Source organism: Osmerus mordax, chromosome 11, assembly GCF_038355195.1.
Source record: "Osmerus mordax isolate fOsmMor3 chromosome 11, fOsmMor3.pri, whole genome shotgun sequence".
Classification (NCBI taxonomy): Eukaryota; Metazoa; Chordata; class Actinopteri; order Osmeriformes; family Osmeridae; genus Osmerus; species Osmerus mordax.
In genome coordinates, this window is record NC_090060.1 from 15,966,896 (window position 1) to 15,993,518 (window position 26,623).

The following is a 26,623-nucleotide window of genomic DNA, read 5'->3' on the forward strand; positions in this document are numbered from 1 at the left end:
ATATAGATGCCTGTGTGTGTGTATATATATATATAGATATAAATATATATATCATATATGTCTGTGTGTGTGTATATATATATCATATATGTCTGTGTGTGTGTATATATATATCATATATGTCTGTGTGTGTGTATATATATATCATATATGTCTGTGTGTGTGTAGATCCTGCCGCTGTTTCAGGCTGCGGAGGAGAAGAACCGTCTGCTGCGGGCGGTAGCAGGAGGAGGTCTGGACTCCCTCTCCACCCTGAGGGCCAGGTGGGACAAACTGGAGCTGGTCATGGAGAGCCACCAACTCATGATCAGAGAACAGGTACACACACACGCACACACACACACACACACACTCCCAGACACACAGACATACTCACACTCTTTCTTTTTCTCCCTCTCCCTCTCTCTCGTCTAGGTGGAGGTGATGAAGAGTAATGCTGAGAGCCGTATCCAGGCGTACAGGCTGGAGCTGGAGAGGTTCAGGGCCCGCTGGGACCAGCTGAAGCCCAGGGACGAGGCGCTGGAGACGGGCGACCACGCCGCCCTGCTGGCCTGTGTCCAGACCATCCAGGACAAGAAGCAAGAGTTCCAGGAGCTGGAGCTCACCCGCACTCGTCTGCTGTAGGTCACACACACACACACATACACACACACACACACACATACAGACACACACTCATACACACCTGAACACACACACACCTGCTCACACACATTTACATTTAGTCATTTAGCAGACGCTCTTATCCAGAGCGACTTACAGTAAGTACAGGGACATTCCCCTCGAGGCAAGTAGGGTGAAGTGCCTTGCCCAAGGACACAACGTCATTTAGCACGGCTGGGAATCGAACCGGCACACACACGACACACACACTCTGTCTAACAGTAACGCATCACTGTGCCCGTGCCAGTGAGGACTGTCGTCACTTTGACGTGGAGACCCCAGACCTGTCCCTGGCCCAGGAGATCCTGCAGGACATGGAGCAGTGCTCCAGCATGTGGTCCCTGTACGAGGAGTGGCACCAGGGCTTCCAGGAGAAGGCCCAGGAGGACTGGATCACCTTCAGGTACAGGACGCTGCTCCAAGCACCAGGACCCCTCTCACTCAGGTGCCACTGTGTCCAGACAGGCGGATGAGAGACCCTGTATCAGTGGGAGGTTACGTTTCTGTTCCGTGGAGGTGTGTGTGTGGGAGATGTCTCAGCAGGTGGAGGTGTGTGTGTGTGTGTGTGGGAGATGTCTCAGCAGGTGGAGGTGTGTGTGTGTGTGGGAGATGTCTCAGCAGGTGGAGGTGTGTGTGTGGGAGATGTCTCAGCAGGTGGAGGTGTGTGTGTGTGGGAGATGTCTCAGCAGGTGGAGGTGTGTGTGTGTGGGAGATGTCTCAGCAGGTGGAGGTGTGTGTGTGGGAGATGTCTCAGCAGGTGGAGGTGTGTGTGTGGGAGATGTCTCAGCAGGTGGAGGTGTGTGTGTGTGTGGGAGATGTCTCAGCAGGTGGAGGTGTGTGTGTGTGGGAGATGTCTCAGCAGGTGGAGGTGTGTGTGTGTGGGAGATGTCTCAGCAGGTGGAGGTGTGTGTGTGGGAGCTGTCTCAGCAGGTGGAGGTGTGTGTGTGTGGGAGATGTCTCAGCAGGTGGAGGTGTGTGTGTGTGGGAGATGTCTCAGCAGGTGGAGGTGTGTGTGTGGGAGATGTCTCAGCAGGTGGAGGTGTGTGTGTGGGAGATGTCTCAGCAGGTGGAGGTGTGTGTGTGTGTGGGAGATGTCTCAGCAGGTGGAGGTGTGGCGGGGGCTTTCTCTCTGACAGGCCGAGGCGTGTCTCATTTAATTTACGTTTGATTCCCAGCTGTAAATGTGTGTGTGTGTGTGTGTTTTGCAGGAGTAGGACATACCTGTTTGAGGAGTTTCTCTTCATGTGGCAGGACCGACTGAGGAAGCTGGAGCAACACACCAGCATGTCTGTCAAACTGCAGGGAGAGGTGGACAAGTACAAGGTGAGAGAGAGAGAGAGAGAGAGAGAGAGAGGGGGGAGGGGGGGAAGAGAGAGAGAGAGGGGGGGAGGGGGTGGAGAAAGAGTGGAGGAGGAGGGGGGGAGGGGGGGAGAGAGCAGAGGGGAGGGGGTTGGAGAAAGAGAGGAGGAGGAGGGGGGGGAGAGGGGGAGAGAGGGGGGAGAGAGAGCGGAGGGGAGGGGGGGGTGGAGAAAGAGGGGAGGAGGAGGGGGGAGAGAGGGGGGAGAGGGGGGAGAGGGGGGGAGAACGGATGAGAGACACTGGGAAAGAGAGAGGAGAGAGTGGCACAGAATGTATCTCTCAGTATGTAGCTGAGTTAGGCCGATTCACACTTTTGAATTCACTTTTTGAATTTGAATCAAGTGGTGAACTGCACAGAGGGGAAACTGATGAGCCCCTCAGCCAGCTGGTCCCAGCCTCAGGTCACTGAGCCGCCCCACAACACAGCACTCATTATGGCCCAGCTACATGACATAAACCTACATGAACGTTACATTGTTGATTGGAAGTCATAAAAAGTGAACTAGGATGCAAGTAGGATAAGCAGACAGCACATGGTGGCAGACCGTTCTTACTAGGGATGCACCGATACCAGGCTCATGTACTTGTACTCGTAAAAATACCCCGATACCAAAGACCGATACCTCCTTTTATTATGACAATGCTAATGTATGTAGAAAATAAATAACAGTATACACAATTCTCCGACCGCTACATAGACTATTGATAAACTTTACAGAATTAAATAAGGTTAAACAATCCGAGGACTAAGAACAACAACCAACTTACTTTTATCATGAACGCACCGCATTTCACTAAATTAAAGATTGCTCACTGCGAGCATAAAAGAAAACTTTAACTGCAGAAGACCAACCGTCATTTAATAACTCTAACTGATAAAAGTCTGACAAGTGTATTCGGTCTCCTATTGGCTGATCTCACCAGCCTTTCTTACAGGTAATTATGCCCTTTGAAGCCTATTGGACACTCACTGAAATGTGTGCTTTAAGTTTGTGATAAGCACATAAAAATAATACTTTTTTCATTCGAGTAATAATAAATAAGCTGTCCTACATTCATTAGTCTCACTGTGTTGAGGTTGTAAAACTGCCACATCACCCCCCCAAAAATTCTAAATGTATCGGTATCGGTATCGTTATCGTTATCGTTATCGGCGAGTACCAGAGAAGAAATATCGGTACTCGTACTCCGTCCTTAAAAAATGGTATTGGTGCATCCCTAGTTCTTCCACAAGTGAACCTGGGGTAGGCCCAGTATGGGGGGGCTGGGCTTTCCAGGGCTTTTTTACTTACATAACCATCAACTGCCTCTTTTTCACACTGTGCTGTCAAATAGCCACTAAACAGTCTGTGGAGTTATATTTATATATGTATATACAGTATGTATACAGAAATGTATGTCTGTTGCGTGTTTGTATGGACACTGAATTTTCTTTGGAATTACATACATATTTCTTAACATGCAATACAGTTGAATGTTGAATGTCATGGACAGGGGCCATGAGAAATTCAAGTATGTGTGTGTGTGTGTGTGCGTGCGTGCGTGCGTGTGTGTGCGTGCGTGCGTGTGTGTGTGTGTGCGTGCGCGTGCGCGTGTGTGTGTGTGTACAGAGCGTGATCCCGGTGCTGAAGTACGTGCGTGGGGAGCACCTCTCCCAGGACCACTGGCTGGACCTGTTCAGACTGCTGGGCCTGCCCAGGGGAACCACCCTGGAGAGACTCACCTTCTCAGACCTGCTCAGCGTGGCCAGCACCATCACTGACAAGGCCCTGGAGCTCAAGGTACACACACACACACGCTACGCACATACACCTTCTCAAAAACACACATGCAGTGACACCCCCCCCCCCCCCCCCCCCCCCCGTGTGTGAGCAGGACCTGAACAGCCGGGCCCAGGCTGAGGTGACCATCAGGGAGGCTCTGAGAGAGCTGGACCTGTGGGGGGCTGGAGCCGCCTTCACCCTTACTGAGTACACAGACAGCAGCACACACACTTTCACTCTCATCAAGGACTGGAAGGACATCGTTAATCAGGTACAGCACCAACACACCCCCTCTAGCACGGCAGTTTGTCAGGTGTGTGATTGTCAGTACACACAGCAGGGGGAGAGAGAGAGGGAGGGAGGGAGGGAGGGAGGGAGGGAGGGAGGGAGGGAGGGAGGGAGGGAGGGAGGGGGGAGAGGGGGAGGGAGCTGCTGCTGCTGCTGTGTTCAGGGTGTATTCACTTCCTGCTTCCTGGTTCAGGTTGGAGATAACAGATGCCTGCTGCAGTCTCTCAAAGACTCTCCATACTACAAGGGCTTCCAGGACAAGGTGAGGCCACACACACACACACACCACACCACACCACACACACCACACACACCACCCTGACCCTCCCTGTGTCCCCAGGTGAGTCTGTGGGAGGTGCGTCTGTCTGACCTGGATGAGTACCTGGTCAACCTGAACGCCATCCAGAGGAGGTGGGTGTACCTGGAGCCCATCTTCGGACGAGGGGCGCTGCCCCGCGAGCAGGCCCGCTTCAAACGCGTCGACGAGGACTTCAGGTACACACACCCACCCTCTACTGTGTGTCCAGGCACGTGTCTGTTTGATGGTGGCGAGTGTGTGTGTGTGTGTTCACATTGTGTGTGTGTGTGTATGTGTGTGTGTTCACACTGTGTGTGTGTGTGTGTGTGTTCACACTGTGTGTGTGTGTGTGTTCACACTGTGTGTGTGTGTGTGTGTGTGTTCACACTGTGTGTGTGTGTGTGTTCACACTGTGTGTGTGTGTGTGTTCACACTGTGTGTGTGTGTGTTCACACTGTGTGTGTGTGTGTGTTCACACTGTGTGTGTGTGTGTGTGTGTTCACACTGTGTGTGTGTGTGTGTGTGTTCACACTGTGTGTGTGTGTGTGTGTGTGCAGGTCCATCATGGCTGATGTCCACAGAGACAGCAGAGTGGTGTCTCTGTGTTCTCGTGCTGGGATCAGGAACTCCCTGGTCTCCATTCTAGACCAGCTACAGCGCTGCCAGAAATCACTCAACGAGTTTCTGGAAGTAAGAATGCTCTTCACTCACACACACACACACACACACACACACACAGTCACTCTTCATCTGTCACCTAAATGGGAATAACAAGCAGAATAGATACCAATGCGCAAAGTTATTTCAGAAGTATGAATTCATTACATTAACATTTAGTCATTTAGCAGATGCTCTTATCCAGAGCGACTTACAGTAAGTACAGGGACATTCCCCCGAGGCAAGTAGGGTGAAGTGCCTTGCCCAAGGACACAATGTAATTTTTCACGGCCAGGAATCGAACCGGCAACCTTCTGATTAATAGCCCGATTCCCTAACCGCTCAGCCATCTGACCCATCTGAGTGTGTGTGTGTGTGTGTGTGTAGGAGAAGCGTTCTGCGTTCCCCAGGTTCTACTTCATAGGGGATGACGACCTGCTGGAGATCCTGGGTCAGGCCACCAACCCAACTGTCATACAGTCCCACCTCAAGAAGCTCTTCGCTGGTGAGACACACACACACAACTAGTGTATCTGCCTCAATAGATGGAAGTGATCGAGGTATAGATGGTTGGACAAATGGGTGTAGAGGGATAGATTTGGGTTTATGTGTGTGTGTGTGTTTTCCTGTGAAGGGATCAACAGTGTGGAGTTTGACGAGCAGGGCCAGCACATGGTGGCCATGCGCTCCCTGGAGGGGGAGGTGGTGCCTCTCCGGAACCTCATCCGCATCTCCAGCCACGTGGAGGTGAGCAGGGCTGGGGGCTGCTTCATATAGTGAGCTGTCTGCTGCTGAATGCTGCAGGACTGCAACACTGTGTGTGTGTGCTCCGCAGGTGTGGCTGAGCGAGCTGGCGTCTGAGATGAAGAACACTCTGAAGCACCTGCTGTTTGAGTGCGTGTCTGCGGGGAAGAAGGGGGCGGTGGACCCCTCACGCTACCCCTCCCAGGTACCTCCTGACCCCTGTGGAACTCCTAACCCCTGAACGACTCCTAACTTGGGAGTCGTGTGTGACTCCTGAATGACTCCTCGCCCCTGAACGACTCCTAACTGGGGAGTCCTGTGTGACTCCTGAATGACTCCTGAATGATTCCTCGCCCCTGAACGACTCCTAATTGGGGAGTCCTGTGTGACTCCTGAATGACTCCTCACCCCTGAACGACTCCTAATTGGGGAGTCCTGTGTGTCTCCTGTGTGACTCCTGTGTGTCTCCTGAATGACTCCTGTGTGACTCTTCTAAGTGAGTCCCAGATGACTCCTGTGTGACTGGTATGTGCCTCCCGTGTGCCTGCGGTACAGATCCTGTGCCTGGCTGAGCAGATCCAGTTCACTGAGGATGTGGAGAGGGCTCTGAGGCAGCAGAGTCTGCAGCAGCTGGAGCTGGAGCTGGCTGCCAAGCTGGAACACTACACCAGCGTGGACACCAGCTCAGAGGACGCCACTAACACAGGTCTGTGTGTGTGTGTGTGTGTGTGTGTGGGTGTGTACACAGTAAGCAGTGTCAAGGGAGAGGGCCCATGGGGACATCCTGTTTCAGGATGCTGCTCTTGTTTTAGGGGATTCCCCTCAAGCTGTCAAACCTTTTCTTTGTAATAATCAGGAGTTTGTGTAGATTTTGGTAATTTTACAAACAATCATGAAAGTATATGCAAGTTTAAGATTTGAAGATGTGTCCTCTGATACTCTTCTATAGGGAGTTTAAGTTTCGAAATGACAGCAGATCTCCAGAATGAACAATAAGATATTATAAATAATTGAGGGAAAATTGCTGGACTTTCCCCTCTATTGTTTACATCCAAGTACCACAATCGACATCAGCCACAAGAATAGGCGGGTCTTTTGCTGTTGTGAAACCGATGGCATTTCCAGGAAAAAATCTTCCTGAAAATGTGCTAGGATTTTCCAATCACATTTTAGCATGGATGCATGACAGGCTCTAGACCTTTCACACAACTTCCGTATTTTTGACCGGAAATACGCAATCGTCGTGGTAATCTTCTTCCTCTCCGTAGACTATAATGCTTTAGTAAGGAAGTCTATATCCTCTATACTAGAGCCCGACCGATAAAGGATTTTTAATACATGTTTTTTGTATCGGCCGATACCGATACAAATATCGGTATCGGCCGTAGCTAACTGCTCAGCCATCTGACTCCTGTTATTATTTCCTCACTAAAATAATATGTTAATGCAGTTTCTGATAAATAAAATGTATAAAAATACAAACTTAAGATATGAAACTTCAAGTCCTTAAAAAAACATTAATATTCATTATCGGCCATTATAAATGCCAATACCGAAAATGCCCATTATCCAGCCCCAGGTCCTCACCCAGCACTGTGGGCCCCAGACGCTTGGTGCAGCCAGCCACAGGTCCTCACCCAGCACTGTGGGCCCCAGACCCCTCGTCCAGCCAGCCACAGCTCCTCACCCAGCACCCTTCCTTCCCACAGAAGCCAGCGTGTTGCAGCTGAAGCTGAAGGCCCTGATCCTGGACGTGATCCACAACATCAGCGTGGTGAGGGAGCTGGGCCGGGCCGGGGTGAGCAGCCCTGAGGCCTGGGCCTGGAGGAGGCAGCTACGCTTCTACCTGGGCCAGGACAAACACTGCCTCCTCCACATGGTGGAGGCCTCCTTCAGCTACACCTACGAGTACCAGGTGACCGGCTGGAGGGAACTCACACACACTCACACACACTCACACACAGGCACACACACACACACACAGGCACACATACACACACACACAGGCACACATACACACACACACAGGCACACATACACACACACACGGGCACAGGCACACACACACACTCACTCACACAGGCACACACCCAATATATTTTCTGCCAAAATACTCAAGTCAACATAATTACTAATGAGGAACTGGGAAGAAGCTAATCTGAGCTAGCTGTTTCTCTCCACACGGGGGCGCTGCTCACCCAGATACCAGCTAGCTCTGCTGCTCTCTGTACTGCAGTCCCTCTGCAAAGCCATACTCACCCCCCCTGTCATCCACCATCTCTCACCCGCTCCTCCATCCATCTGTCCGTCCCAGGGGAATGCAGCTAAGCTGGTGCACACCCCCCTGACAGACAAGTGCTACCTGACCCTGACCCAGGCCATGAACATGGGCCTGGGGGGCAACCCTTACGGGCCCGCCGGCACGGGCAAGACCGAGTCTGTCAAAGCCCTGGGGGGTCTCTTCGGACGACAAGTACTGGTCTTCAACTGTGACGAGGTACACGCACACACACACGACACGCACACACACGCACATGCACACATACACACTGGGCACACAGATAGAAGCACACTTCCAAAGATAGAGGGGAAAACTAGATGATCATGTTTCTGCGTTTGTGTGCCCATCCAGGGGATCGATGTGAAGTCCATGGGCCGTATCTTCGTGGGGCTGGTGAAGTGCGGCGCGTGGGGCTGCTTCGATGAGTTCAACCGCCTGGAGGAGGCAGTGCTCTCAGCAGTGTCCATGCAGATCCAGGCCATCCAGAACTCTCTGAAGAACCACACACACAGCTGTGAACTGCTGGGCAAGGAGGTGGGGACACACACACACACACACACTCACACTCACACCCTGAAGATCAACTTTGTTGAGTCCCTTTAATGGATTAACTGTCCTTTCTCCATCCCTTCCCTTTTCCCCTTTTCTTCCCTCCTCCTCTCCCCTCTGTCCCTTTCTCCACCGCCCCCTCCCTCCACCAGGTGGAGCTGGACCCTAACTCAGGGGTGTTCATCACCCTGAACCCAGCAGGAAAGGGCTACGGGGGCAGACAGAAGCTTCCGGACAACCTGAAGCAGCTCTTCCGTCCCGTGGCCATGAGCCGGCCGGACAACGAGCTCATCGCAGAGGTCATCCTCTACTCCGAGGGCTTCAAGGAGGGGAAGGTCCTGGGGTGCAAGCTGGTCGCCATCTTTAACCTGTCCAGGTGTGTGCGTGTGTGTCGCGTGTGCGTGTGGCGTGTATGGAGAAACATGTCGTGTTGTGTCTTTAGAGTTATCAACCCTAGAAGCACATTGACGATGTGTGTGTGTGTGTGTGTGTGTGTGTGTGTGTGTCCAGGGAGCTGCTGACCCCCCAGCAGCACTATGACTGGGGTCTGAGGGCTCTGAAGACGGTGCTGAGAGGCTGTGGGAGCCTGCTGCAGCAGCACAAGAGGAGCCAGGCCGTGGACAAGAGTACGACCTCACCACACACACACACACACACACACACACACCCTCCACAGCACCCTGTTACCTACAATCCTCACCGTCCTCTCTGGTCGTTTCACACTTTCCCTTCTTCTGTTACCCTCGCCCTCTCTCCTCTCTATATTTGAAATGTTGTTCACCACCTCCTTTCCCCCTCCCCTCCTCCTCTTCTCCCCTGTCTCCGACCTCTCTCTGCCTCCTTCTCTAATACCTACCTGTCAATAGCTTTCTGATTCCCCTTCTCCTCCCACCACACACACACACACCCACCCACACACACACACACACCAACTCCTCCTGTGTATTCTGGCTGGGTGCCCTGGTTTGGGCCTCCAGCAGCTTTGCAGGGCATAAAACAGAAGTATTGATGAGCTCAATTGTGACACGACTAACAATTAGCTGTCCTGCAGAGGCGGAATAATGATGCCCAGGTTGACTTTGGTACCTGCACCTCCCCGTCTGGCTTCCTGTCATCTCCCTCCCTCCCTCCCTCCCTCCCTCCCTCCCTCCCTCCCTCCCTCCCTCCCTCCCTCCCTCCCTCCCTCCCTCCCTCCCTCCCTCCCTCCCTCCCTCCCTCCCTCCCTCCCTCCCTCCCTCCCACCCATCTGCCAGGGTGTGTGTCTCATCCTCGCCTCCTCCCCCTTTCTTGTCTTAGTCATCATGTCCCTCTCTTTCTTGTCCTCCTCCAGTCCCCCCCTCTGCCCCCCCCCTCCATGTCCCCCTCTTTATCAAGTCAAATGGGAGAGGTATGTCACAGTTCAGCACCTTCACCCCCCCCCCCCCCTCTCTCTCTCTCTCTCCCAGTCAGGGAGAGCGGGCTGGTGGTGCAGGCCCTGAGGCTCAACACCATGTCCAAGCTGACGTTTGCCGACAGCTCCCGGTTCGACGCCCTGGTGCGGGACGTGTTCTCCGGGGTGGACTTCACCGACGTGGAGGACCAGGCCCTCACCTCCGCCCTGCGGGACGCCTACCAGGACGCTCGCCTGGAGCTCATCCCCAGCCAGGTAGGCAGCGCTGTGGACCAGGCCCACCCACATAAGTGAATTAGTTGATACGGACCTGAGATAGAGGGGTGGATGGAGAGCCAGACTGAGGGTGGAGGTGCTGCTGTGCTGCAGATGAAGAAGGCTGTGGAGCTGTCGGAGCAGCTGAGGCAGAGGATGGGTGTGGTCGTCGTGGGGCCCAGCGGAGCTGGCAAGTCCACACTCTGGAGGATGCTGAGGGCTGCCCTGGGCAAGATGGGCAAGGTGGTGAGTACACACACACACACACACACACTGCTGCTGCTGCTGCTGCTGCTGCTGCCACACACACACGCTGCTGCCCAGCACACACACGAACAAGGTGATTTCCTAACATGACTGTGAGCGCTGTTCTTCTGTGTGTGTGCAGGTGAAGCAGTACACGGTGAACCCCAAGGCCATGCCCAGGCAGCAGCTGCTGGGGCACATAGATATGGACACCCGGGAGTGGGCGGATGGGGTGCTCACGCACAGCGCCAGGCAGGTGGTCCGGGAGCCCCAGGGTACGGACCGCTGCACTGCACTGCAGCCCCGACACGGCACAACACAACACAACCACACAACCAGAGGGAGAGGGAGTCAGATGGCTGAGCGGTTAGGGAATCGGGCTATTAATCAGAAGGTTGCCGGTTCGATTCCAGGGTGTGGAAAATGACGTTGTGTCCTTGGGCAAGGCACTTCACCCTACTTGCCTCGGGGGAGAGCGTCTGCTAAAATGACTAAATGTAGATGTAAACCACGACAACACCACCATACAACAATACACTAAAGACCCAACACAATGTATGTCGTGTCATCAGAGTATCTGTTGAAACAACTGCTTTTATGCTGCTCCTGGTGTGTGTGTGTGTGTGTGTGTGTGTGTGTGGTCCAGAGGTGAGCTCGTGGATCGTGTGTGACGGGGACATAGATCCAGAGTGGATAGAGAGTCTGAACTCTGTCTTGGACGACAACCGCCTGCTCACCATGCCCAGCGGGGAGCGCATCCAGTTTGGACCCAACGTCAACTTCCTGTTTGAGACGCACGACCTCAGCTGCGCCTCACCAGCCACCATATCCCGCATGGGCATGATCTTCCTCAGGTCTGTGTGTCTGTGTGTGTCTGTGTGTGTCTGTGTGTGTGTCTGTGTGTGTCTGTGTGTCTCTGTGTGTGTCTCTGTGTGTCTGTGTGTCTGTGTGTGAGTAGTGTATACGTACTGTTCTGTGTGTGTATTGTCTACGACAGTGGTTCCCAACCCTGGTCCTCAGGGCACCCCTGTCCTGCATGTTTTAGATGTTTCCCTGCTCCAACACACCCGATTCAAATGAATGGGTCGTTATCCAGCTCTGCAGAAGCCTGCTTATGAGCATTCATTTGAATCGGGTGTGTTGGAGCAGGGAAACATCTAAAACATGCAGGACAGGGGTGCCCTGAGGACCAGGGTTGGGAACCACTGGTCTACATGTGTGTTCATTTGACAATGGAAACATATCCTGTGCGTGTGTGTAGCGACGAGGACACAGACGTGAGTGCGTTGGTGAAGTCGTGGCTGAGTGGTCAGCCTGAGCAGAGCTGCAGCAGTCTGGACAGCTGGCTGGGAGACTACTTCCACAGAGCCCTGGACTGGGTCCTCAAACAGGTAGCCCTGCCTAGACCCTTGAACCTCCCGATGACCTAGCCCCCCAGCATGGGGCTTACCCCACACCTACACACACGTGTGTATGGGAGTCAGGTGGCTGAGCGGTGAGGGAATCGGGCTAGTAATCCGAAGGTTGCCAGTTCGATTCCCGGTCATGCTAACTGATGTTGTGTCTTTGGGCAAGGCACTTCACCCTACTTGCCTCGGGGGGAATGTCCCTGTACTTACTGTAAGTCGCTCTGGATAAGAGCGTCTGCTAAATGACTAAATGTAAATGTAATGTATATATTTAGATCTTAAAATGCCTTCCCACTCCAGAATGACTTTGTGGTGGAGACCAGCCTGGTGGGCACAGTGCTGAACGGCCTGTCCCACCTGAGTGGGGTGACGGAGAGAGGCCAGTTCCTGGTGGGCCTCATCAGAGGCCTGGGGGGAAACCTCCACCTGAAGACCAGGCAGGAGCTCTCCAAGGAGGTGAGGCCAGGCTGCCAGACATGGGTCCTGCTGTTAAAACACTCCTGTTTATTAGGGGTGGAACAATATATCGCAATACAACATTTTTACAATATGAATCGTAGAGTTATCGCAATATTTTTACAATATGACGTCCGTTTGATCCTATTGGTTGAGCAACCAGTGCGTGACCTACTCTGCACCTGCTGTGTGTTTCTATATGGCTGTGTGTGTGTGTGTGTGTTTCTATATGGCTGTGTGTTTGTGTGTGTGTTTCTATATGGCTGTGTGTTTGTGTTTCTATATGGCTGTGTGTGTGTGTGTGTGTGTGTGTGTTTCTATATGGCTGTGTGTTTGTGTTTCTATATGGCTGTGTATGTGTGTTTCTATATGGCTGTGTGTGTGCGTGTGTTTCTATATGGCTGTGTGTGTGTGTATGTGAGCACAGGTGCTGAGCTGGGCCAGAGAGAGCCCTCCAGACCCCAGGAAGCCCCTGGACACCTTCTACCACGCTGAGTCAGGCCGCCTGTGTGCCTACACCCTGCAGCGGCCCGAGGGCCTGAGCCTGGACGAGCTGGCTCACACACACACCCTCCCCGTCATCCAGACCCCCGACATGCAGCGCGCCCTGCACTGCTTCACACACTGGCTCTGCGCTCCACACAGACAGCCTTTCATACTGGTGGGACCGGAGGGCTGCGGCAAGGGGTGAATACACACACACACACCTACTGTACACACACACACACACACCTACTGTACACACACACACCTACTGTACACACACACACCTACTGTACACACACACACACACCTACTGTACACACACACACCTACTGTACACACACACACACACACCTACTGTACACACACACACCTACTGTACACACACACACACCTACTGTACACACACACACACACACCTACTGTACACACACACACCTACTGTACACACACACATATACTGTACACACACACACCTACTGTACACACACACACACACACCTACTGTACACACACACACCTACTGTACACACACACACACACACCTACTGTACACACACACACACACCTACTGTACACACACACACCTACTGTACACACACACACACACACCTACTGTACACACACACACCTACTGTACACACACACATATACTGTACACACACACACCTACTGTACACACACACACACACACACCTACTGTACACACACACACACCTACTGTACACACACACACCTACTGTACACACACACACACACACCTACTGTACACACACACACACACACACACACCTACTGTACACACACACACACCTACTGTACACACACACACACACACCTACTGTACACACACACACACCTACTGTACACACACACATATACTGTACACACACACACACACCTACTGTACACACACACATATACTGTACACACACACACACACCTACTGTACACACACACACACACACCTACTGTACACACACACACACCTACTGTACACACACACATATACTGTACACACACACACACACACCTACTGTACACACACACACACCTACTGTACACACACACACACACACCTACTGTACACACACACACACACACCTACTGTACACACACACACCTACTGTACACACACACATATACTGTACACACACACACACACACACACACACCTACTGTACACACACACACATATACTGCACACACACACCTACTGTACACACACACACCTACTGTACACACACACATATACTGCACACACACACACCTACTGTACACACACACATATACTGTACACACACACACACACCTACTGTACACACACACATATACTGTACACACACACACACACCTACTGTACACACACACATATACTGTACACACACACATATACTGTACACACACACCTACTGTACACACACACATATACTGTACACACACACGCACACACATACTGTACACACTCACATACTGTACACACATACTGTCCACACACACATTCAGACACGTCCTATGCACACACACATGTGTGTGTGTGTGTCTGGATAAGAGCGTCTGCTAAATGACTAAATGTAAATGTATATTTAGGTGAAGGTGACATGTTTGAGTCATAGTTCAGAACATCATCCTCAGTCATCAGATCACAAACCCACACACACACTGATTCAGGGAGGGTCAAGGCTGATGCATGTGACTCACACACACGCACACACACATACATACACACTTTCAAACAGTTATCTCAAGGCTGGTTTTATTTAAGGGGTGACCTTTTCCTAGAATAGCAGAGACCACAGAGAGACACAGGGGAGTGTGTGTGTGTGTGTGTGTTTAGTGACTTGTTGAATCTACAGTAATTGCTTCTGTCCCTGGGGGGCGGAGCCGGCTTGTGATTGGCTCTTACACTCCACTTGAGCCCTGAACTCCGCCTCGCCTCGCTGAAATGTCACAGCGCCATGGAAACGCCTGTGTCATCCCCGTCCATCTGACATAAGAACATCAAATTAATTTCCTCAGCCCCTTGCTTGCGTATACAAACATACACACTTACTGCACACACCTACACACTTAAACACATACACAAACTATCTTCCCAATTACGCCTCTCTTTGTTTGCACCCTAACAAAATGTCTCAGTTTGCCCTTGGGTCTGTTATCACAAACACTGTTAACCAGGCCCTTAGTAACACCGGCCCTGTTAAATACAGATTTAACACTCCTCCACCCTCCTGCCCTCCTCCCCCCTCCTCCTGCCTCCTGCCCGCCTCCTGCCCTCCTCCCCCCTCCTCCTGCCTCCTGCCCTCCTCCCCCCTCCTCCTGCCTCCTGCCCGCCTCCTGCCCTCCTCCCCCCTCCTCCTGCCTCCTGCCCGCCTCCTGCCCTCCTCCCCCCTCCTCCTGCCTCCTGCCCTCCTCCCCCCTCCTCCTGCCTCCTGCCCTCCTCCTGCCTCCTCCTGCCTTCCTCCTGCCCTCCTCCTGCCTCCTCCTGCCTTCCTCCTGCCTTCCTCCTGCCCTCCTCCTGCCCTCCTCCTGCCACCTGTTCTCCTCCTCCTGCCTCCTCCTGCCCTCCTCCTGCCCTCCTCCTGCCTCCTGCCCTCCTCCTGCCCTCCTCCTGCCTCCTGCCCTCCTCCTGACCTCCTCCTGCCACCTGTTCTCCTCCTCCTGCCTCCTCCTGCCCTCCTCCTGCCCTCCTCCTGCCTCCTGCCCTCCTCCTGACCTCCTCCTGCCTCCTGCTCTCCTCCTCCCCCCTCCTGCCTCTTCCACTTAAAATCTGGAACCATTCTGACCTTCCCTCAGCTTCTTGTCTTTGATACTGAGATCACACGTGCAGTAGCCTGCTGTTTGGTTTCATTGTGTGTGTGTGTGTGTGTGTGTGTGTGTGTGTGTGTGTGTGTGTGTGTGTGTGTGTGTGTGTGTGCGTGTGTGTGCGCGTGCCCGCCTGCGCGCGCTCTCGTCCCCCCCAGCATGCTCCTGCGCTACGCCTTCTCTCGGCTGCGCTCCACCCAGGTGGCGGTGGTCCACTGCAGCGCCCAGACGTCGTCCCGACACGTGCTGCAGAAGCTGGTTCAGACCTGCCTCCTGCTCAGCTCCAACACAGGCCGGGCCTACCGGCCCAAGGACTGTGAGAGCCTGGTGCTCTACCTCAAAGACATCAACCTGCCCAAGCCAGACAAGTGGGGCACCAGCAACATCATAGCCTTCCTGCAGCAGGTGGAGAACTCACCCCTACATGATCGTTATAGAGTTGAACTCACTCCTACACGATCCTTATAGAGTTGAACTCACCCCTAAATGATCCTTATAGAGTTGAACTCACCCCTAAATGATCCTTATAGAGTTGAACTCACCCCTACACGATCCTTATAGAGTTGAACTCACTCCTACATGATCCTTATAGAGTTGAACTTACCCCTAAATGATCCTTATAGAGTTGAACTCACTCCAACATGATCGTTATACGGTAAAGCACGCTTCTAGTTGAACATAATATTACATAGTGTGCAATACACAGATGATGTGAATAACGCTCATTCACGCTGCATAAATAATGCCTGAATAACTGTATCTCTGTAGGTGTTGACGTACCAGGGCTTCTATGATGAGAACCTGGAGTGGGTGGGTCTGGAGAACATCCAGGTGGTAGCCTCCATGTCAGCAGGGGGCACTGTGGGGCGACACCAACTCACCACCCGCTTCACCTCCATCGTACGCATCTGCACCATCGAGTGAGTACACACACACACCACCTCTTCACCCCCTTCACACACCTCTGCTGCATTGAGTGAGTACCCCACACACACACACACCCCTCTCACCCCCTGGGTCTCTCCCCCCCTGGGTCTCTCCCCCCCTGGGTCTCTCCCCCCCCTGGGTCTCTCCCCCCTGGGTCTCTCACCCCCTGGGTCTCTCACCCCCTGGGTCTCTCCCCCCCTGGGTCTCTCCCCAGTTACCCGGACAAGGAGCAGCTCCAGACCATCTACTCCGCCTACCTGCAGCCTGTCCTCCAGCGCAGCCTGGGCAGCCAGGCCCCCTGGGCCAGTGCAGGCAAGGCCCGCCAGCTGGCTGGCTCCCTGGTGCAGCTCTACCAGCAGGTACTGGGGGCAAAAGGCAACAAGAAAAAAACGTGAATCTTTTGGTTGTGTGTGTGTGTGTGTAAAAAACGTTTCTCCCCCAAAAGGTTGAATAGATTATTTTGAAAATAATGTTTCAAATCTTTTTTCACTTTTTGGTGTGGTGAGTGAGAAAAAACGTTTCCCCAAAAAAGTTTCTAAAGGTTGAAAAGATAATTTAGAAAAACAAGTTTTTAAAAATCTTTTTGTGTGGTGTTGTGTATGGGGGCGAAACGTTTCTCCAAATATTTTTCCTACGGTTATAAACATATATTTTTTTTAAAGGTTTGAAAAATGTGTTACTTGTGTGGTGGTGTGAGTGGGGAAAACAAAGTTTCACCAAAATACTTTCCAGAGGTTGAAAAAATTATAAAAAAAAAAAAGTAAACATGAGTATCTGTACTTGAGTGAAAGATGTGTGTACTTTTGCCATCTCTGGTGTAAATGGTGTGTGTGTGTAGAATAAGTGTGTGTAACCTTCTCTCCTCCTCTCCCAGGTGAAGGCTAAGTTCACAGTGGACGACTACAGTCACTACCTGTTCACTCCCTGTGTCCTCACACAGTGGGTCCTCAGCCTGCTCCGATACGACCTGACCCCAGGTGAGCCCATCACTAACCTCACCCCTGAGCCCATCACTAACCTCACCGCTGACCCCATCACTAACCTCACCCCTGACCCCATCACTAACCTCACCCCTGACCCCATCACTAACCTCACCCCTGACCCCATCACTAACCTCACCCCTGAGCCCATCACTAACCTCACCCCTGACCCCATCACTAACCTCACCCCTAACCTGACCACCCTATTCTAAATAGGTCTTCTAGAAAAGTTTTTTTGCTGTGGTTTCCCTAATAAGGATATTTATGTATGGGTGAAAAATGGGAAATTCATATATATTTGTGTTCAGTTAGTGCTGTGTTCTGCTCTGTGTCCCTGTGTGTCTTGAAACCACACATTTCAGGGTCTGACTTTCATCCTGGGACAAGATGCTGTTCTGTCCTCAAGCTGTCCACATCCACAGTTTCTCTTCCTCCCCCTCTCCGACACTTTCACCCCCTCCCTCCCTCCCCCCCTCTGCTTTGCTCTCTCTGTCACTCGTCCATCACGCCTTCTTTCATCATCCCTCGCTTTCTGCCCCTTCATCTCTCCCCCCGTCACTCTCTCTCTCTCCCTGCAATGTGTGCCTGCTGTGATAGTGGGGGCCAGTCATTTATTTTAATTAAAAGTGTCTGGATACAGACTTGGTTTTTCCCCATGACTCATCGTTTTTTACTTCCCTCCTCTGTTCTTTGTGCTGCTCACCTGTCTATACGGTATGTAACACCCTTGCCGCCGTCCGCCGGAATTATGCTCTGACGGGTGTGTGTCTGTGTGTGTGTGAGAGAGTGTGTGTCAGAATTATGCTCTAACGGGTATGTGTGTGTCAGAATTATGCTCTAACGGGTATGTGTGTGTGGGAGTGTGTGTGAGTCATGCTCTGACGGGAGCTTGTGTGTGTGTGTGTTTGAGAGAGAGAGAGAGAGAGAGAGAGGGCGCGCGCGTAGGCTGTGAGCTCGTTTGATTATGTGCACTATAATGTATTGCATATTGAATGTCAGATAATAATTAAAATGTTGGTAATTGTGTTTGGTAACAGTGTTTCCGTGCAGGATTGTGAGACGTGACAGTAGAGAGTGTGTTCTCGGTGTGAAGGCCTCTCCCCTGTGTGTGCATGTATCTCCATGGTGACAGTAGAGAGTGTGTTCTCGGTGTGAAGGCCTCTCCCCTGTGTGTGCATGTATCTCCATGGTGACAGTAGAGAGTGTGTTCTCGGTGTGAAGGCCTCTCCCCTGTGTGTGCATGTATCTCCATGGTGACAGTAGAGAGTGTGTTCTCGGTGTGAAGGCCTCACCCCTGTGTGTGCATGTATCTCCATGGTGACAGTAGAGAGTGTGTTCTCGGTGTGAAGGCCTCTCCCCTGTGTGTGCATGTATCTCCATGGTGACAGTAGAGAGTGTGTTCTCGGTGTGAAGGCCTCTCCCCTGTGTGTGCATGTATCTCCATGGTGACAGTAGAGAGTGTGTTCTCGGTGTGAAGGCCTCTCCCCTGTGTGCATGTATCTCCATGGTGACAGTAGAGAGTGTGTTCTCGGTGTGAAGGCCTCTCCCCTGTGTGTGCATGTATCTCCATGGTGACAGTAGAGAGTGTGTTCTCGGTGTGAAGGCCTCTCCCCTGTGTGTGCATGTATCTCCATGGTGACAGTAGAGAGTGTGTTCTCGGTGTGAAGGCCTCTCCCCTGTGTGCAGGTATCTCCACGGCGACAGACAGTGTGCTGGAGGTGGTGTGCTACGAGGCCAGGAGGCTGTTCAGAGACAGGCTGGCCTGCACCAAAGACCTGAACGCCTTCGACAACATCCTGTCCTCCGTCATGCGGGGAGACTGGGGGGCTGACGCCCTCGACAACCCCAAGGGTAACACACACACATACACACACACACACACACACACTGTTTTTAACCTGTTTTCATGTATTGAGAGCAGTTTATCTCTGTGTGTGTGTAACGGTGTGTTTCCTCTGTCCTGTGCTGCTGTAGAAGGGTTCTATGTGACGTGGGGGGCGTCTGAAGGGGGGGTGATGGCGTCCGGCCAGCCCCTGCCCCCCCACGGCAAAGCCCTGGGCCACCTGAACTCAGGTGACCTCCAGCAGGTCATTCAGAAGGTAAGCACCCCCTGAAAGCGTGTGTGTCTCCTACTGTGGTGTATGGGGTGTGTGTACGTACATGTCAGCACTCTGCTGTGTGTGTGTGTGTGTGTGTGTGTAAAGCCCTCTCCCCCTCCCCCGCAGGGCGTGGTCCAGTACGGTCGTGATAACAGGGAGCTGGACCTGCTGCTGTTCTGGGAGGTGTGTGACTTTGTGTCTCGCGTGGACCGTGTGCTGAGCCGGCCCGGGGGCTCTCTGCTCCTGGCCGGCCGCAGCGGCGTGGGCCGGCGCACCGCCACCTGCCTGGTCGCTCACATGCACGGGTACACACTCTACACACCCAAGATCTCCCGGGGATACACACTGAAGCACTTCAACAACGACCTGAAGAGTGTAAGCACACACACACACACTCGTCTGTTCTGGGTCGGTCACTGTGTGGATGTAGGGTTGTCCGGGGATTGTTGTATACCTTACGTGTGTGTGTGTGTGTGTGCACGTGTGTGCAGGTGATGCAGCTGGCTGGTCTGGAGGGTCAGCAGGTGGTTCTGTTGCTGGAAGATTACCAGTTTGTCCACCCTTCCTTCCTAGAGATGGTCAACAGCCTGCTGTCCTCAGGTCACTCTGTCACTGTAACCCTCACTCTCTCACTGTAACCCTCACTCTCTCACTGTAACCCTCACTCTCTCACTGTAACCCTCACTCTCTCACTGTAACCCTCTCTCTTTGCAGTCAACAAATTGTATGTGTTTGATTCAAGTCAAAAGCATGTCACGGAGTGTGTGTGTGTGTGTGTGCAGGTGAGGTTCCTGGTCTGTACTCTCCAGAGGAGCTGGAGCCCCTCCTCTCCTCCCTCAAAGACTCCGCCTCCCAAGACGGCTTCACCGGACCCCTCTACAACTACTTCTCCTACAGTGAGTTATCATGTGATCTACCCCTCCTCCTCTCCTCTCTGCAGTGGGAGTTTGCTGCAGGATCTAATCAATTCGTCACTGTCTGACTAAACTACTGAACCACAAGTCACTTAGTCTCTGCGCCTGTGTGTGTGTGTGTGTGTGTGTGTGTGTGTCGGAGGGCGGAGGGCCCTGGAGGGACAGGAGTGGCACAGGTCATATAATACTGAGCCGCTCCATCCTCTCCTTCTGTCTGTCTGTCTGCCTCTCTCTCTCTCTCTCTCTCTCTCTCTCTCTCTCTCTCTCTCTGCCTCTCCCTGTTTCTTTCTCTCTCTATGGAAGAGTGTGTTGATGTGTGGGGGGTGAGGGGGGTGTTGATGTGTGGGGGTGAGGGGTTTCGTTTTTTGGGTTTGTCTGGAAATTTTAATTTTCAATTGCATGGGCTTTGTTTGAATAAGAGTAAGAGGAAAATGGCTGTTGTGGTGAAACTGTTGGTTAGCTGGCAGTTTTTACTGCCCAATAAAAATATCTTATCTTAAAGTCTAATCCCCCCCTTCTCTCTACCTCCTTCTCTTTCTCACTCTCTCTTTTTCTTTCTCTCCCCCCCCCTTTCTCTCTACCTTCTTTCTCTCTGTCTCTCTCACAGGGATTCAGCAGAACCTACACATAGTATTAATTATGGACTGCACCAACACTAACTTCACCATCAACTGTGAGAGTAACCCTGCCCTCTACCGCCAGTGCTCTGTGCAGTGGATGGAGGGATGGTCTGAGAGCAGCATGAAGAAGGTGAGAGGAGAGAGACAAAAACATGCCGTCATAAAGTCCCCAGCCCCAATTTGGCTTATTCTAGAGAAACCAATTCCCTGGGCCCAATTACGCTGCAGCAAAACTGGTCAACCGGGAGCTGTACCAAATATGGTCGTAGGAAGTAATATGTGGATTGATGTGAGGGCTAGGAACAGGGTCTTTGCTGTGTGTCTAACCAGAGGTCTGTCCTGTCAGATACCTGAGATGCTGTTGGCCAGGCTGGAGGGAGAGGGGGAGAGGAGCGGAGGAGAGAGAGGCCGCAGGAAGAAGCCTTCAGGTAGCAGCACCCTCACCGACCCCCCCCAACCTCCTGTTTAGTTTGAGCGCTGCTCCAGTATTGTCGGAATGGAATGGATGATTTGAATTTAGATTGAAAGTTATAAATTTTCTTCAAGTAATCTTATTTTTTTTTAATGTTCTCTTCATCTCCACCCACGCCCCCCCCCCCTTCAGTGTCGGGTCAGGGGGACCTGTGCAGCTCCTTCTTGGCAGTGCATGAGTCGTGCCGGGAGCAAGGGGCCACGCCCAGCCAGTACCTGGCATTCCTGCACATCTACACCTCCATCTACAGCAGCAAGCAGAGCCAGCTCACATTGAGGCAGCAGCACCTGCAGGTACACACACACACTCTCAGGTACACACACACACTCTCAGGTACACACACACACTCTCAGGTACACACACACACACTCTCAGGTACACACACACACACTCTCAGGTACACGCACACACTCTCAGGTACACACACACACACTCTCAGGTACACACACACACTCTCAGGTACACACACACACTCTCAGGTACACACACACTCTCAGGTACACACACACTCTCAGGTACACACACACACACTCTCAGGTACACACACACACACAGGTAGGTATACATACACACAGACAGATACACACACGTATCATATTGAAAGAGCATATTTGTGAGCGAATGTGTAATTGGCTGGTGTTCCTCCAGGCGGGCGTGTCCAAGCTGAATGAGGCGAAGGCATTGGTTGATGAGTTGAAGAGGCGGGCCGCGGAGCAGAGCACACTGTTAAAGACCAAACAACAGGAGGCCGACTCTGCCCTGCAGGAGATCACCACCTCTATGCAGGTGTGTGTGTGTGTGGGCGTGTGTGGGCGGGCTCGCACGTGAGCTTGCGTCGCTGTGTTTGTGTGTGTGAGCGTGACAAGCATTTCTGACACCTCTCCAAGCCTTTGGTGGTCCGGCCCGGCCATTTAATTTGCCAAGGCTGTTTAAGTGATGACTGCAAAGTAGATTCTGATGACAGCTACACACACACAAACACAAAGACGCACGCACACACACGCCTTGTTGTCCCCAGACAACCTTTCATGTCCCTTCCACAAGTCACCCTGATTACTGATCAGCTTACTGCAGCCTTTGAATCAGAAAGCATGTTTGTGTCTTTTGCTCTGTGTGTGTGTGTGTGTGTGGTCATGTGGCAGTGATACACAGGGACAAATAAACCTACAGGGACTGAAGTCTCCTTCAGGCTGCATCTCTCTCTTCTCAACTCCAGCTCAACTTCACTGACAAACTTTTCTCTCCTGTGTACCCGTGTGTTCCCTGCAGTACACACACACACCCACACACACACACACACACCCACACTCCCACACAGACACACACACAGACACGCCTAGCTTTTCTGACCCCCTACTGAGCGAATGTGATTCTGTGTGTGTGTGTGTGTGTGTTTGCATTAGTTCTTTCCGGGCTGGAGGGATGGATGGAGTGATGAGAGGTGAACTTTGTTTATTAGCTTAGAATTCTACCCATCTGACTGCAGGAAAGTGGATTCTGCAAGGAAGCGAGGGAGGGAAAGAGGGAGGGAGGGAGGGAGGGAAAGAGGGAGGGAGGGAGGGAGGGAAAGAGGGAGGGAGGGAGCACACAGAAGAAAGAGAGGGAGCAGGAGAGGCTGATGGAGTGTGTCAGCTCTGTGAGTTTGGGGAGTGATAATTAGGGGTAGAATCGTCCCTTTGGGCAGGAGCCACTGTGTCCTGCAGAGCTGCAGCAGAGGGGGAGGGGGGGGGGGTCTGATGGAGAGATGCAAGGAGGGTGACAGCGAAGGAACGGAGGAAGAAAGGAGGGGAGGGACGGCGGTATTGGTCTGTTGTGGTGACTAATCCCAGGGCTGAGCCTCTGCCTCAATCACCGGTGATCCCTCTCTCTGCAGAGACAGGAACCAGGGCCAGCCCTCCTCTGTAGATAACACCTCAGAGACTCTCTGGCCTCTGGTCAGACACACTGATTGGGGAAAAGGGTGACACTGTGTGTGTGTGTGTGTGTGTGTTGGGGGGGAGTGTTTGGTCTGAGTCGAGGACAAGGTTGGTACAGGATGGGTTGAATCCCGGAGAGCAGGGAGACAGTGAGACGCCCTCATTAACACCTCTCCTCCTCCTATATCTCCTCTGTTCTGGGATGGGATTTGACTGAAGATCAAGAGATCACTCGTTCAAATCCCCCCCACCCCTGGATGTGTCTTTGGATAAAAGTAGTTTGCTGACTGAATGCATTCCACTCCCTGTGTGGGCTGTCCTCTCTGCTCTGCCCAGAACGCCAGCGACCAGAAGAGCGAGATGGAGAGGATCCAGGGGAAGATCTCTCACGAGGTCTCCAAGATCGAGGAGAGGAAGGCCAAGATCGACGACGAGCTCAAGGAAGTGCAGGTAACCACGGAGATCTTTTACAGACTTTGAAACTGCGTTTCCTGACACCGGGACACACAGTACGTGCACATCAGGAAGTCCGTGCACCAGACACACAGACACCCCTGCTGACCCCTCACCCCCCCCTCACCCCCCCCCCCCCCCCAGCCCCTGGTAGACGAGGCCAAGCGTGCCGTGGGGAACATCAAGCCCGAGTCTCTGTCGGAGATCCGCTCGCTGCGCATGCCCCCGGACGTGATCCGGGACATCCTGGAGGGGGTGCTGCGCCTCATGGGGATCTTCGACACCTCCTGGGTCAGCATGAAGAGGTGAGGGGGGCGTGGGGCGAGAGAGTGGGGCAGGGGGGGGGGTGAAAGAGTTGGGGGGGGGGGTTTGGGGGGGGTGAGAGAGTGGGGGTGAAGGGGGGCGAGAGAGTGGGGTGGGGGGGGTGAGCGAGTGGGCCGGGGGGGGTGAGAGAGTGGGGTGGGGGTGGGGGGGGGGGGGCTTAGAGAGTGGGGTGGGGGGGGGCCGAGAGAGTGTGCTCAGATCAGAAGGAGTGTGCACGTGCTCAGATCAGAAGGAGTCTGCACGTGCTCAGATCAGAAAGAGTGTGCACATGCTCAGATCAGAAGGCGTGCGCACGTGCTCAGATCAGAAGGAGTGTGCACGTGCTCAGATCAGAAGGAGTCTGCACGTGCTCAGATCAGAAAGAGTGTGCACATGCTCAGATCAGAAGGCGTGCGCACGTGCTCAGATCAGAAGGCGTGTGCACGTGACATGACGAGAGCGTGCCCCCGATACAGGAAGTAAGACCCCAAAAAAAAAAAAAAAAAAACACAAGAGCAATGAAGAGAACGGAGGGATGAAGGTGCTGATCCTGGAGACCTCCTCTGTGTTCTCCCTCCATCCCTGCCTTCTGTGGGGTGCTGCTGCTGATAACGACATGTTCAGAGCTCCCCCTCCAGAGGCATCCCTGGCAGTGTCCTCGTCCCTCCTTCCCTCCAGGCTGACCGGCTTCAGTCTGGAGGCAGAGAGACCCGTCGGAGGGGCTCTTCCACGGACCACACTAATCTGGCTTGATGAGTTGTGTTAATTGAATGCGCGCAGACGGCGCTCTGAGTTGTGTTTTCCGAGGCGCGCGCAGCGCTCGTGCGAGCGTGTGACCAGGGCAGCAGGATATGAGTTATAAACGGGGTGATTTGTCACAGTTTGCCTTTAATTAGCAGCGTACGAGTTTTTACTTCAATAACTTCAGGCTTGAATTAACATTAGCCGGCTCATATCACATTTAGTGCTTCTTTTCATCTCTGTGCCTCTCTCCACTGGCCTCCCTCAATCAATCCCCCTTCGCTCCCATTCTCTCTCTCTCTCTCTCTCTCTCTCTCTCTCTCTCTCTCTCTCTCTCTCTCTCTCTCTCTCTCGCTCCTATCTCTCATTCTCCATCTCTGCTCTTCTTCTCTCCCCGTGTCGTCTTCTGCCTCTCTCGCCCGTCCCTGCAGCTTCCTGGCTAAGAGGGGGGTGAGGGAGGACATCTCCACCTTTGAGGCCAGGAACATACCTCAGGAGATCCGCCTGAGTGTGGAGGAGCTGCTGCACAGGAACAAGGCCTCCTTTGATCCCAAGGTCAGTCAGCCAGTCACGGCCAGTCACCCAGCCTGCTAGAACAGTCACCCAGCCTGCTAGAACAGTCACCCAGCCTGCTAGAACAGTCACCCAGCCTGCTAGAACAGTCACCCAGCCTGCTAGAACAGTCACCCAGCCTGCTAGAACAGCCACCCAGCCTGCTAGAACAGCCACCCAGCCTGCTAGAACAGTCACCCAGCCTGCTAGAACAGTCACCCAGCCTGCTAGAACAGTCACCCAGCCTGCTAGAACAGTCACCCAGCCTGCTAGAACAGTCACCCAGCCTGCTAGAACAGCCACCCAGCCTGCTAGAACAGCCACCCAGCCTGCTAGAACAGTCACCCAGCCTGCTAGAACAGTCACCCAGCCTGCTAGAACAGCCACCCAGCCTGCTAGAACAGCCACCCAGCCTGCTAGAACAGTCACCCAGCCTGCTAGAACAGCCACCCAGCCTGCTAGAACAGTCACCCAGCCTGCTAGAACAGCCACCCAGCCTGCTAGAACAGTTTCTAAATTAGCATGCTAGCTCCACGGTTGAGATGTATATTCTGGAAAAACAGACCAGTTATCAAAACAGTAGTCCACCTGACTGCAGGTAATGAAATAGAATAGGTAACACTGTTGTTTCCACCCTTGTCCCTTGTATTCCCTCACCCTGGGACACTGAGAGTTGTTGTTGTTGTTGTTGTTAGAACGCCAAGCGTGCCAGTGCAGCGGCCGCTCCCCTGGCAGCCTGGGTCAAGGCCAACGTCCAGTACTCACATGTCCTGGAGAGGATCCAGCCTCTGGAGAGGGAGCAGGCCGGCCTGCTGGAGTAGGTCCTCACACACACACACACACACACACACACAGTTACACACACACACACACACACACACACACACACACACACACACACACACACACACACACACACACACAGTTACACACACACACACACACACACACACACACAGTTACACACACACACACACACAGTTACACACACACACACACA

At 52.9% G+C, this 26,623-nt stretch overlaps 1 protein-coding gene across 1 annotated transcript in view; it reads left to right on the plus strand.

The window, feature by feature from the left end:
- The window catches only part of dync2h1 (dynein cytoplasmic 2 heavy chain 1), a 43,867-nt gene that overhangs the window by 10,777 nt on the left and 6,467 nt on the right, over positions 1-26,623 (plus strand). The window contains exons 22-63 of the mRNA XM_067245679.1: positions 169-318; positions 415-620; positions 911-1,066; positions 1,872-1,986; positions 3,633-3,803; positions 3,898-4,056; positions 4,267-4,335; positions 4,414-4,568; positions 4,929-5,061; positions 5,416-5,533; positions 5,663-5,775; positions 5,864-5,977; positions 6,328-6,478; positions 7,482-7,687; positions 8,087-8,269; positions 8,405-8,587; positions 8,755-8,978; positions 9,113-9,228; positions 10,048-10,247; positions 10,362-10,493; positions 10,636-10,768; positions 11,140-11,347; positions 11,755-11,884; positions 12,203-12,358; positions 12,786-13,045; positions 15,805-16,051; positions 16,415-16,566; positions 16,788-16,932; positions 17,448-17,550; positions 19,240-19,404; positions 19,528-19,652; positions 19,779-20,027; positions 20,144-20,252; positions 20,435-20,548; positions 21,174-21,316; positions 21,533-21,614; positions 21,791-21,951; positions 22,307-22,444; positions 23,911-24,024; positions 24,172-24,332; positions 25,503-25,626; positions 26,319-26,440. Of these exons, the coding sequence (XP_067101780.1) occupies positions 169-318; positions 415-620; positions 911-1,066; positions 1,872-1,986; positions 3,633-3,803; positions 3,898-4,056; positions 4,267-4,335; positions 4,414-4,568; positions 4,929-5,061; positions 5,416-5,533; positions 5,663-5,775; positions 5,864-5,977; positions 6,328-6,478; positions 7,482-7,687; positions 8,087-8,269; positions 8,405-8,587; positions 8,755-8,978; positions 9,113-9,228; positions 10,048-10,247; positions 10,362-10,493; positions 10,636-10,768; positions 11,140-11,347; positions 11,755-11,884; positions 12,203-12,358; positions 12,786-13,045; positions 15,805-16,051; positions 16,415-16,566; positions 16,788-16,932; positions 17,448-17,550; positions 19,240-19,404; positions 19,528-19,652; positions 19,779-20,027; positions 20,144-20,252; positions 20,435-20,548; positions 21,174-21,316; positions 21,533-21,614; positions 21,791-21,951; positions 22,307-22,444; positions 23,911-24,024; positions 24,172-24,332; positions 25,503-25,626; positions 26,319-26,440 (6,395 nt within the window). The remainder of the gene's footprint in view (positions 1-168; positions 319-414; positions 621-910; positions 1,067-1,871; positions 1,987-3,632; positions 3,804-3,897; positions 4,057-4,266; positions 4,336-4,413; positions 4,569-4,928; positions 5,062-5,415; positions 5,534-5,662; positions 5,776-5,863; positions 5,978-6,327; positions 6,479-7,481; positions 7,688-8,086; positions 8,270-8,404; positions 8,588-8,754; positions 8,979-9,112; positions 9,229-10,047; positions 10,248-10,361; positions 10,494-10,635; positions 10,769-11,139; positions 11,348-11,754; positions 11,885-12,202; positions 12,359-12,785; positions 13,046-15,804; positions 16,052-16,414; positions 16,567-16,787; positions 16,933-17,447; positions 17,551-19,239; positions 19,405-19,527; positions 19,653-19,778; positions 20,028-20,143; positions 20,253-20,434; positions 20,549-21,173; positions 21,317-21,532; positions 21,615-21,790; positions 21,952-22,306; positions 22,445-23,910; positions 24,025-24,171; positions 24,333-25,502; positions 25,627-26,318; positions 26,441-26,623) is intronic.